Raw genomic sequence first — 12370 nt, 5'->3', positions numbered from 1 at the left:
CCACATATTTCTGCCTGCAGCAGTGTTTCTACATCTTGTGTGATCAAACAAGGATCAAGACAACCAAAACTAACAAGGTGGAGGACTGTAACATTCCTACAGGATTCCTCGAATAGAGCTTAGAGGAATTATCATGTGACCGTTCGTATGGACTTCAGAGGCCCTCGTTGACAGATATGAACACAGTGATGTAGTGGACATTATGAACACAGTCTACTGTACTGGACATTATGAACACAGTCTACTGTACTGGACATTATGAACACAGTCTACTGTACTGGACATTATGAACACAGTCTACTGTACTGGACATTATGAACACAGTCTACTGTATTGGACATTATGAACACAGTCTACTGTATTGGACATTATGAACACATGAACACAGTCTACTGTATTGGACATTATGAACACATGAACACAGTCTACTGTAGTGGACATTATGAACACAGTCTACTGTACTGGACATTATGAACACAGTCTACTGTATTGGACATTATGAACACAGTCTACTGTACTGGACATTATGAACACAGTCTACTGTACTGGACATTATGAACACAGTCTACTGTACTGGACATTATGAACACAGTCTACTGTACTGGACATTATGAACACAGTCTACTTTACTGGACATTATGAACACAGTCTACTGTACTGGACATTATGAACACAGTCTACTGTATTGGACATTATGAACACATGAACACAGTCTACTGTATTGGACATTATGAACACAGTCTACTGTAGTGGACATTATGAACACAGTCTACTGTATTGGACATTATGAACACAGTTCAGTGTATTGGACATTATGAACACAGTCTACTGTACTGGACATTATGAACACAGTCTACTGTACTGGACATTATGAACACAGTCTACTGTACTGGACATTATGAACACAGTTCAGTGTATTGTATATATCTGAAATGGCACCCTACTTACATTTTAAAGTGCATTACATTGGAACAGAGCTTGTGGACTACAGAAACTAGGGTGTCATTTTGGACCACAGTCACCTGCTGACATCATAACGGAGCATGAGGTAACAGAGTGTCTTGCTGCCATGGTAACCATAGGAAACCAAATCCTCACAAAGATGCAGGACAACCCTCCCGCTGTGGTTATAAAAGCAACGCAGGTCCTCATTAAGAGATATGGTGGTAGAGACCTCTTCCCAGACCTCTTGTTCTCTTGTGAGCAGGTCCTCATTAAGAGATATGGAGGTAGAGACCTCTTCCCAGACCTCTTGTGAGCAGGTCCTCATTAAGAGATATGTAGGTAGAGACCTCTTCCCAGACCTCTTGTGAGCAGGTCCTCATTAAGAGATATGGAGGTAGAGACCTCTTCCCAGACCTCTTGTTCTCTTGTGAGCAGGTTCTCATTAAGAGATATGTAGGTAGAGATCTCTTCCCAGACCTCTTGTGAGCAGGTCCTCATTAAGAGATATGTAGTTAGAGACCTCTTCCCAGACCTCTTGTTAGCAGGTCCTCATTAAGAGATATGGCGGTAGAGACCTCTTCCCAGACGTCTTGTGAGCAGGTCCTCATTAAGAGATATGTAGGTAGAGACCTCTTCCCAGACCTCTTGTGAGCAGGTCCTCATTAAGAGATATGGAGGTAGAGACCTCTTCCCAGACCTCTTCTTAGCAGGTCCTCATTAAGAGATATGGCGGTAGAGACCTCTTCCCAGACGTCTTGTGAGCAGGTCCTCATTAAGAGATATGGTGGTAGAGACCTCTTCACAGACCTCTTGTTCTCTTGTGAGCAGGTCCTCATTAAGAGATATGGTGGTAGAGACCTCTTCCCAGACCTCTTGTTCTCTTGTGAGCAGGTCCTCATTTAGAGATATGGCGGTAGAGACCTCTTCCCAGATGTCTTGTTCTCTTGTGGGTCATTTCAAAGCTTAATGGTGCTAAAAAGCAAAAAGGTACAATATTGGTAGCCTGAGACTGATGAAGAATGTGTTTCATTCTGCAAGAGCAGAATGTTCTGTACCCACTTATGATAAATACCTTGTCAGACTACTGGAGTAGAGAAAATATCCCATGTCTTTCCATCTAGCTACCACACACACACAGAGAGAGAGAGAGAGAGAGAGTCTGGCCTCAAACAGGTCTCTCTCTCTCTGCTGAGAAGCAGGCTAGAACTAGTAGTAACAGCAATGAAATGCTGTCTTTACTAGGGGCGTGTCTAAAGAGGAATCATGTAGTTATAAACATTCATCTGTACCTGACGACTTTGGTGACGATCACATCTGGCTTTAGGCAGGATGTGTTCTCAGTTACTATGGCGATGTCAGCTGATAAAGGGGAACAGTATAAGTGTAAATGGTATGTCGCTCTTCCCAATTTATTTTTTATTTTACTAGGCAAAAGTCAGTTAAGAAGACATTCTTATTTTTCAATGACGGCCTAGGAACAGTGGGTTAACTGCCTTGTTCAGGGGGCAGAACGACAGATTTTAACCTTGTCACCTCAGGGATTCGATCTTGCAACCTTTCGGTTAATAGTCCAACTCTCTCTAACCACTAGGCTACCTGCCGCCCACGGGAGCACGACCAATACGAGCACATGATATTGCACCACGATGGCAATTTGTCTGACATCATTTAATACAGTGATTATCCACTATCAGTGACTGAGTTTGTTAAAGAAGGTCGATGAGAATGGTTTGTATCCCTGACAATGTATATAGATGACTGATATTGTTAAAGGTCAATGAGAATGGTTTATATCCCTGGCAATGTATATCGGTGACTGATATTGTTAAAGGTCAATGAGAATGGTTTATATCCCTGGCAATGTATATCGGTGACTGATATTGTTAAAGGTCAATGAGAATGGTTTATATCCCTGGCAATGTATATCGGTGACTGATATTGTTAAAGGTCAATGAGAATGGTTTGTATCCCTGACAATGTATATAGGTGACTGATATTGTTAAAGGTCAATGAGAATGGTTTATATCCCTGGCAATGTATATCGGTGACTGATATTGTTAAAGGTCAATGAGAATGGTTTATATCCCTGGCAATGTATATCGGTGACTGATATTGTTAAAGGTCAATGAGAATGGTTTGTATCCATGACAATGTATATCGGTGACTGACATCTCCTCAAGGGGAGTCTTGAATATGACAATTTTTTTGTCTTGTTTTCTGAGAGCAACTCTACTAGACTAGAGCATAAACTAAATAGTATAAAGAAATACCAAAAAATAAGCAAACTAAGAAAAAGAGCATGAATTGATAATGAATCTATTACTTGAATAGTCAAATGAATCACAGTCAAGAATATAGTACAAAATTCAAAAATAAATACAATCCATTAAATGAGGTTAGGCCAGATACATTGGTTTTGAAGTAAGCAGTGTACATATACATGGCATAAAAAATGAAATATCATTATCCTTTGGAATAGGCGTTCACCTGTAGAGCGTTCCACTGTCACCGTTCCGCTACAGTTGATGGCTGTTTGGCATGTCCTAGATGCAACACAGACCATGTCAAAAAAACGCCAACATTAAACTATGGATACAACATTCTGAACACGAGAGAATACATTCTACTGCGTCCTGCTTCCCTCTTTTTTGCAGTGAGATTAAAGTCAAATCTTAAGTAAATCATTTTCAGAGAAGATAAAAACTTGAGTTCATGTTTGAGTTCCGCATCTCGTGTTTAAAATGTCCTCGTACACAAGTGTTATACAAATTGTGTTCGTGCTCTATCATCAATTGTCTGTTGAATATAGCTATAGGTTTGTTATGGAATGATCACTGTTTTATTTAGCCTTTTTTTTGCACACAATTCCATCAAATCCCAACCATGATAATTAGTCACAGCTCTTGTGTAGCCTAATGACATCATTTTATAACCCAGAGCAGGGTTCAGGGTCAAAAACAAAGCATAACTTGTAACAACATGATTAAAAACCTGAAGTCATTTTGTTCAAGGATTTTATATTTTCCCCCATTCCTTGGTAGTCACAGTCATTTATTGTAATGACATGAGCTTAACCTTGTCTACCTCCAGAATGCAGATTCTGAAAGTCACGTCAGTTGTGATGTTTTGACGAGTAGTTCCGTAATAATGCATTGTGTTTCAGATAGGACGTGATGAGAGTAAAATAAAACTGGAATGAGATAATATATGAACATTTAAAACAGCTGTTGCTGTTTATATGGTTTTACGCGTCACTCTGAGGGACGACGCGACGACAAAATATATTCACAACAGTTGGGTTTAATTTCCTCTGAAATTACAACTTCCTGAATCATTTCCCTGCGATGTCTTTGCGTTACAGACAAAAGATGTACAGTTTTCTGAGATTACGAGGAAAATGAATAATGTCCTGACGTTCTATTCGTAATGCTTAGCATCAATCAAGCATGAGAAAAATTAAATAATGTAGCAAATCAATTAAAAAACATGATATGAACACACACACACAGGTGATAATAACAAAATGTACAAAACACAAAATAACATTATAGCAGTTCAAATAAAACATGGAAATAACAGAAAGCCAGAAAATAATATTGAAATCTAACAAATAAATGTCTAGTAATATACTCACTATAGTAATCAAAGTCTAAAACGCTGGTCAAAAACACACCTGGCATCTCTCAGTCAATCCTGGACACCCTCAGTGAGCTTTCAGTTTCAAAAGGGGAAGTTTTTAAAACAACTGTTATCTTACACTCATCACTTTGTCTCTTTGAACCGAGTTCAAATTTGTAGAGGTACATGACCTAGACATTGTTCAGGTTGGACCATCTTATGTTGAAGTGGTCAGTAAAAGGAATTGTGGGTATTGGAATAGAGGGAAACGGGAGGTGGCATTGGAGGATCATCTTCCTGACTGGCTGCTGACACTGAACTAGACTAGAGATGAAAATAACTACAATCATAACTGAATTGGCTGACTGACCGACTACCTGACTGACTGATTGTCTGACTGTCTGACTGACTGTGCAAAGTGTTATAGAGAGATAGTGAGGTATATGGCATGTTCTGAATGAACGGATGGACACCAGTTACAACGCACTGAGGTACTGTGAAGGGATGGCTTTTCTGTTTTCAGATATTACCTACATGGTCAGACAAGCACTGACCGTGATGGGTAGGATGGTATGAATGTATCCCACAAGAGACGGTGTAAATGTTTAAATGTACATGGTATATGTTGCATGAAAGAAAGAAAATATATAATATAGAACATTCAACAGAGTCCAGTTAACTGATGAGCATGTGATTACGGAGGTATCTGACAGCTACAGAGACATTTCAAAATGGCCACCTGTCACCTATTCTGAATGGCTTTTAAAAAATGAGTTATTTGTGGAACACGACAGGGCTGTCCCTTCACTCCTCCTTAGTTTGAGTTTTACGGCGGAATTCCGTGATTACTCAAGACACAGTGGGCTGAACCAAGCCTCTCTTTACACAGCGTTAGAGGAGAGTTATCTTAGACTAGTTCCACTGTGCTGTATGTCTGGGCTAGCTGGCATAGTGGTGATGCTGTGTGTTTTTACAAGGGGAGTTTCTATTTGGAAGGGGGAGAGAAAAGCTGATTCTGGTTTCTTTTAGGTGACTGGGAAGAGAGAGGCCCATGGGGAGGCAGGAGGGTATGGGGGATACTGAGGGGGGAGTCAGGGGGACAAGGCTGGCCATTCACAGGCCTGACACCTGTTTCCTTCACCCTGTGAAGGATTCCTAGAATTCTCTCCAGCTGGACTCTCTCTTCTCCTTGCGTGTTGTGTTGTGATGTGTGTGTGTGTGTGTGTGTGTGTGTGTGTGTGTGTGTGTGTGTGTGTGTGTGTGTGTGTGTGTGTGTGTGTGTGTGTGTGTGTGTGTGTGTGTGTGTGTGTGTGTGTGTGTGTGTGTGTGTGTGTGTGTGTGTGCGTGTGTCTGTGTCTGTGTGTGCGAGCATGTGTGTGTAGCCTTTTACTGAACGCCAACACTGAGGCTGTGCAACGGCAGCCCAGCCAAAACCAAGGACCTCAGCTTAGCTCATTGAGAAGCTAAAGCACAGTAGATTAGTCAGAGAGGAAGCAGAGAAATGAAATCCTCAGACTATTTTAGACATGGAGGCATTCATTTAGCACCGGCCATAATTTACAATGTCTTCAATACAGAGTGTAGACTGACATGAGCACCCGCTGTGCTGAAAGCTCCGTCTTATATTTTCCTGAACCTTTCACTGGGTTTGGACTAGAAACGCTGCCAACAGAGCTTGGAACACGGCTGGTAGTTCCAAGAAAGCATAGAGAAAGGGAGACACGCTGCAGAGCTTTGCCTTTCAGCTGGAGTCAATGTGGCGACGTCTCAAAATGGCACCCTATTCTCTATATAGTGCACTACTTCAGAGATAATATCTATGGCTGTCCCAAATGGCACTCTTTCCTATATAGTGTACTACTTCAGAGAGATAATATCTATGGCTGTCCCAAATGGCACCCTATTCTCTATATAGTGCACTACTTTTGACTAGGGCGCAATAGGGAATAGGGTGCCATTTGGGAGCCATCCTGTAACTTCACGAGTACGATCACAGAGGAAACGGTACAGATAAAAACCAGGTCTTTATGAGAGTGGGTCTACAGGCTGTTTACAATGACGAGATTGTTTTAAAACAGGCTGTAAAGAACACATTGAGGTAATCTACTGTAAACTGAAATCGAAGGGCCTTCCCAGAGCTATAAACCAAGCCTTGGGTGTGTTTGGGAACCTGAGGCATGCTAGAAACAGTTGGATGGTAGGGTACTAATAAAAATGGCAAGGTCATAATAAAAACATTGCCACATTGCAAAGTTGCATCTTAAATGGTACCCTATTCCCTATAAACCCTGGTCAAAAGTAGTGCACTGTATAGAGAATAGGGTGCCAGAATAGGGTGCCACCGCCTAGGTATGAAACCTGTGACTTCATGTAGAGACAGATCGGATCGTCAAGGTAACGAGAACAACTGTTGAGGGAAGAATTCTCAGTGAATCTAAAAGGGAAGCCAATGACATGGTTAACACCGTATTCATCAGGAGATTTTCTCTCCTCTGCACTGTTTGTCCTGTGTGACTAAGTCAAGTTTCTGTACGTCACATAACTCAAGATAAAGTCAAGATTAAAGACCAAATTAATAACTAATGTTTCCCGCCATGCGTCTCTTTACTGGTCCCATTCACCTGGAGTTTTTCCTCACTCCTGTCCTGTGCAGTCTGTCCTGTGCAGTCTGTCCTGTGCAGTCTGTCCTGTGATAAAGTCAATTCTCTGTACAGTCACTCTGGGCCAACTCAAGGGTACAGTGTCAGGAGTAAAATTGAACTTTAGTGACCTTTAGTGACCTTTAGAAGCTGGTAGAAGGGATGAAGGCGGTTTACAGTAACACCCCGGCGAGGTTCTCAGTGACCTTTAGAAGCTGGTAGAAGGGATGAAGGCGGTTTACAGTAACACCCCAGCGAGGTTCTCAGTGACCTTTAGAAGCTGGTAGAAGGGATGAAGGCGGTTTACAGTAACACCCCGGCGAGGTTCTCAGTGACCTTTAGAAGCTGGTAGAAGGGATGAAGGCGGTTTACAGTAACACCCCAGCGAGGTTCTCAGTGACCTTTAGAAGCTGGTAGAAGGGATGAAGGCGGTTTACAGTAACACCCCAGCGAGGTTCTCAGTGACCTTTAGAAGCTGGTAGAAGGGATGAAGGCGGTTTACAGTAACACCCCAGCGAGGTTCTCAGTGACCTTTAGAAGCTGGTAGAAGGAGGTGAAGGCGGTTTACAGTAACACCCCAGCGAGGTTCTCAGTGACCTTTAGAAGCTGGTAGAAGGGATGAAGGCGGTTTACAGTAACACCCCAGCGAGGTTCTCAGAGTGAACTCACTGGGTGTTCCTTATAACAGATTACCAGTGATAGATAGTATTTTTATTATACCACACAGTTCTTATAGGGATTCTTATAATGACTCCATCTGGCCTCTAATCTCTGTCTAAGGTAGATAGAATATTTTGTAGAGATAGCTAGAGGAGTTAACTACCCTTTAAAAATAGCTACAAGTGGATGTTCTGCCCTCAGGAACTAACTGTTGTCCCTGTACAAGCTACAGGCTATTTAACTGCCCTCGTTTCTCCCAGGCTGTTATAGAGTTAGCTAGCTGTAGGATAGAGCTGTAGGGCCTTGTAGGAGCTAGTTAACAGCCCTCATGTCTCCTAGCCTGTATGGGGCTATAATAACTCTAGTTAACTGTCCTCCTCATGTCTCCCAGCCTGTATGAGGCTATAATAACTCTAGTTAACTGTCCTCCTCATGTCTCCCAGCCTGTATGGGACTATAATAACTCTAGTTAACTGTCCTCCTCATGTCTCCCAGCCTGTATGAGGCTATAATAACTCTAGTTAACTGTCCTCCTCATGTCTCCCAGCCTGTATGAGGCTATAATAACTCTAGTTAACTGTCCTCCTCATGTCTCCCAGCCTGTATGGGGCTATAATAACTCTAGTTAACTGTCCTCATGTCTCCCAGCCTGTATGAGGCTATAATAACTCTAGTTAACTGTCCTCCTCATGTCTCCCAGCCTGTATGGGGCTATAATAACTCGAGTTAACTGTCCTCCTCATGTCTCCCAGCCTGTATGAGGCTATAATAACTCTAGTTAACTGTCCTCCTCATGTCTCCCAGCCTGTATGAGGCTATAATAACTAGATAACTGTCCTCCTCATGTCTCCCAGCCTGTATGGGGCTATAATAACTAGATAACTGTCCTCCTCATGTCACCATGTGTTTATGATCTAGTCCTCCTCCCTGTCATTAGTGTCTTCCTGTCCTTCACCACCATGTCTCTGGAGATAGACACTGTAATAACACCTCACACACACCCTGTCTGTCAACATGACACAGCGATGTGTGTGTGTGTGTGTGTGTGTGTGTGTGTGTGTGTGTGTGTGTGTGTACTGTATGTGTGTGTGTGTGTGTGTGTGTGTGTGTGTGTGTGTGTGTGTGTGTGTGTGTGTGTGTGTGTGTGTGTGTAGCTGGGTGAATCGTGAGGACGATACAAATAAGATCAGGGGTGGGTGGCCAAACCCCAAACCACGTGCAGGGTTTTGTTCCAGCCCTGCAGTAACACGGCCTAAAGTGTTGTTGAGGACGAGGGGTTTTGAGACCTGTGTTGACCGTACAGCATCAACGTGTCCTCAGACAGCTCCTTTGAAGCTAGCCCACCATGGACTGGTGTGTTTACACGGGAACTTATCTCTCACGAATAATCCTGCATCTTGACGCAATTACACAAGAGTTGAGTTCTAGGTGTCTGACATGGGAACTAGACACCTCTGCCCTGGATGAGGTTATGAAGCGAGGCAGTTAGACACGTCTCTACTCTCATCTTCACATCCCCCTTTTGAAGAAGTCTTACGTGTTGACCGACACAGCTCACTGCCACACTGTGGTTCAGTGACGTAAGAGATTCAAGTCAGAGATATGGGCTCTTGGATTCAAATGAAAGTGAAAGAGGGAACAGTATGTTTTGTCTCTCTCTCTCTCTCTAGTTTCCACTGGTTATTTTGTGTCATCACCATTCAAAGATAAGACCTAGTTTTGAAGGACTACTTCCATGGGTTCTTTCAGTGTGAAAAACAAAACAGAATTTATTCAAGGAGAGGAGTGCAATTCTGTTTGAGTGTAAGGCTATTGTGTGTGTGTGTGTGTGTGTGTGTGTGTGTGTGTGTGTGTGTGTGTGTGTGTGTGTGTGTGTGTTTGTTTCTGCGTGTCTTCATTGTGTCCATTCATTTCAAGCTATCAAAGAGGCCTTCCCTGAGCAGGGCAGAAGATACAACCTGCGTTGAATTTCAGAGTAAAGTGATGTTTTGTATTTGTGCAAGTCAAGTTAAAAAAAGAAATAAAACTGTGTGTTTATAATCCTGAGGATGAAGATGAAATCTCTCTCCCTTTCGCCATTTCAAATAAATGTAACGTCCTGTAGTATTTAGAATATCGAATATCCTGTGTTCTTTCTTGGCTGATTCTGCTAACGTTAAGTACCACAACCTAAATGAAACAATATAACAAATGGGAACAATGGCCTGAGGCTTCTCAAAGAGACAATGCCGACACAGTACATTTGTATACTATGGAAATATTGCCATCAAGAAAAGCATTCTTTTTTTTTGTCTTTGCTGTTGAAAGGATTGCTCTACAATAGGCAGTATAGTACATGATGTAGAAGACAGTATAATGCAGCAAGCAGACAGAGCATTGGAAAGGAGGCGCGCAAGGTAAGTAACTGTGCAATAAGTGGAATGGCGGGGGGGGCAGGGGAGGGTTCCAATTAGGACCAGAGCCAATCAGAGGAACCCTACTGACCAAAATAACGAATCAGAGTTACTGCTGGGGTTGTGGCGTAGTCCCATTGAAGTCAAGGTTAGGGTGAGACGTTAGAACAAGGGACAGGGGCATCAAGTTCTTTGAAAGGATTCCTTCTACCACCACCTGTCATGGTAAAAAGACTCAAGTGTGACTGGAGCGGGTGCTAAAGAGGATCCAGTCTAAGACCACCATCATGATAAGAAAATATTTAAATCGCCTATTTCCATCGCAATGCTGTTGTGGGCTGAGACATTCCACAGGGCACCGGTGTAAAACCCAAACCCTGTGGTGGAAAAGGTCTAAAACAGACTGAAAGAGTCCTGTCCTGTCTGTGGGTGTGTGTCTTGTCTTGTGGGTGGGTGGGTGGGTGGGTCAATCAGGGCGTTGGAGGCAGAGCCTGAAAGTGCTGTTGGCGGGGGCTTTAAGGCGAGTTAGCTGGGCTGAGGGTGGGGCTGGGGGTGGGGCTTAGGGTGGGGCTGGACGAGTCGGAGCGGCTGTTGTAGTCGCTGAGGGATCCGGGGCGTGTAGTACTCCCGACCACGCCCATTCCTCCGCCCATTCCTCCGCCCACACCTCCACCCATTCCTCCTCCCATTCCTCCGCCACACCCGTACGGCCGTTTCAACATGGCGGGCTGGAACTCAGAGTGGCGGCGAGCGTGCTTCATCAGGTGGTCGCTACGCATGAAGCGTTTGTCGCAGAGCGGGCAGCTGAACTTCTTCTCCCCGGTGTGGGTGCGGTAGTGACGGGCCAGCTCATCCGAACGGGCAAACTTCTTGTTGCAATCAGTCCAGGTGCAGGGGAAGGGACGCTCTCCTGGAAGATACACACAGTGAGAGAGAGAGAGAGAGAGTAATTAGTTATTATTATTATTATTATTATCTACTTCACTTGCTTTGGCAATGTTAACATATGTTTCCCATGCCAATAAAGCCCTTAAATTGAATTGAATTGTATTGAGAGAGAGAGAGAGAGAGACAGAGAGAGAGAGAGAGAGAGAGAGAGAGAGAGAGAGAGAGAGAGAGAGAGAGAGAGAGAGAGAGACAGAGACAGAGACAGAGACAGAGACAGAGACAGAGACAGAGAGAGAGAGAGAGAGACAGAGACAGAGACAGAGAGAGAGAGAGAGAGAGAGAGAGAGAGAGAGAGAGAGAGAGAGATGGGACAACCATACTGTATGGAGGGAGAAGAATTACATTCCTATGGTACGTCCCCCTGGACAAGCAAACTAGTTAACTAGACTAAACAATCATAGGACCTAGACAAAACATATAGGTCTATACAGGATAACAATCATATAGCTCTATACAGGATAACAGTTGGGAACCCCTGCCCTATATTAATGTAGTTGGGGATCCCTGCACCTATATTAATGTAGTTGGAGACCCCTGCCCTATATTAATGTAGTTGGGGACCCCTGCCCTATATTAATATAGTTGGAGACCCCTGCCCTATATTAATGTAGTTGGAGAACCCTGCCCTATATTAATGTAGTTGGGAACCCTGCCCTATATTAATGTAGTTGGAGACCCCTGCCCTATATTAATGTAGTTGGAGACCCCTGCCCTATATTAATGTAGTTGGAGACCCCTGCCCTACATTAATGTAGTTGGAGACCCCTGCCCTATATTAATGTAGTTGGAGACCCCTGCCCTATATTAGTGTATTTGAGACCCCTGCCCTATATTAATGTAGTTGGAGACCCCTGCCCTATATTAATGTAGTTGGAGACCCCTGCCCTATATTAATGTAGTTGGAGACCCTGCCCTATATTAATGTAGTTGGAGACCCCTGCCCTATATTAGTGTATTTGAGACCCCTGCCCTATATTAATGTAGTTGGAGACCCCTGCCCTATATTAATGTAGTTGGGGACCCCTGCCCTATATTAATGTAGTTGGAGACCCCTGCCCTATATTAATGTAGTTGGAGACCCCTGCCCTATATTAATGTAGTTGGAGACCCCTGTCCTATATTAATGTAGTTGGAGACCCCTGCCCTATATTAATATAGTTGGAGACC

General features: G+C 43.3%; 1 protein-coding gene across 1 annotated transcript in view; it reads right to left on the bottom strand.

Moving 5' to 3' along the window:
* Positions 1-8945: 8945 nt before the first annotated feature.
* klf13 (Kruppel-like factor 13) overlaps positions 8946-12370 on the bottom strand; it is a 68875-nt gene continuing 65450 nt past the window's right edge. The window contains exon 2 of the mRNA XM_038988181.1: positions 8946-11165. Within this exon, the coding sequence (XP_038844109.1) occupies positions 10771-11165 (395 nt within the window). The 3' untranslated portion in view covers positions 8946-10770. The remainder of the gene's footprint in view (positions 11166-12370) is intronic.

This window comes from Salvelinus namaycush, unplaced genomic scaffold (assembly GCF_016432855.1).
Source record: "Salvelinus namaycush isolate Seneca unplaced genomic scaffold, SaNama_1.0 Scaffold98, whole genome shotgun sequence".
Taxonomy (NCBI): Eukaryota; Metazoa; Chordata; class Actinopteri; order Salmoniformes; family Salmonidae; genus Salvelinus; species Salvelinus namaycush.
Note: the sequence above shows the minus strand (reverse complement) of the source record. Positions and strands in the feature narration are given on the sequence as shown.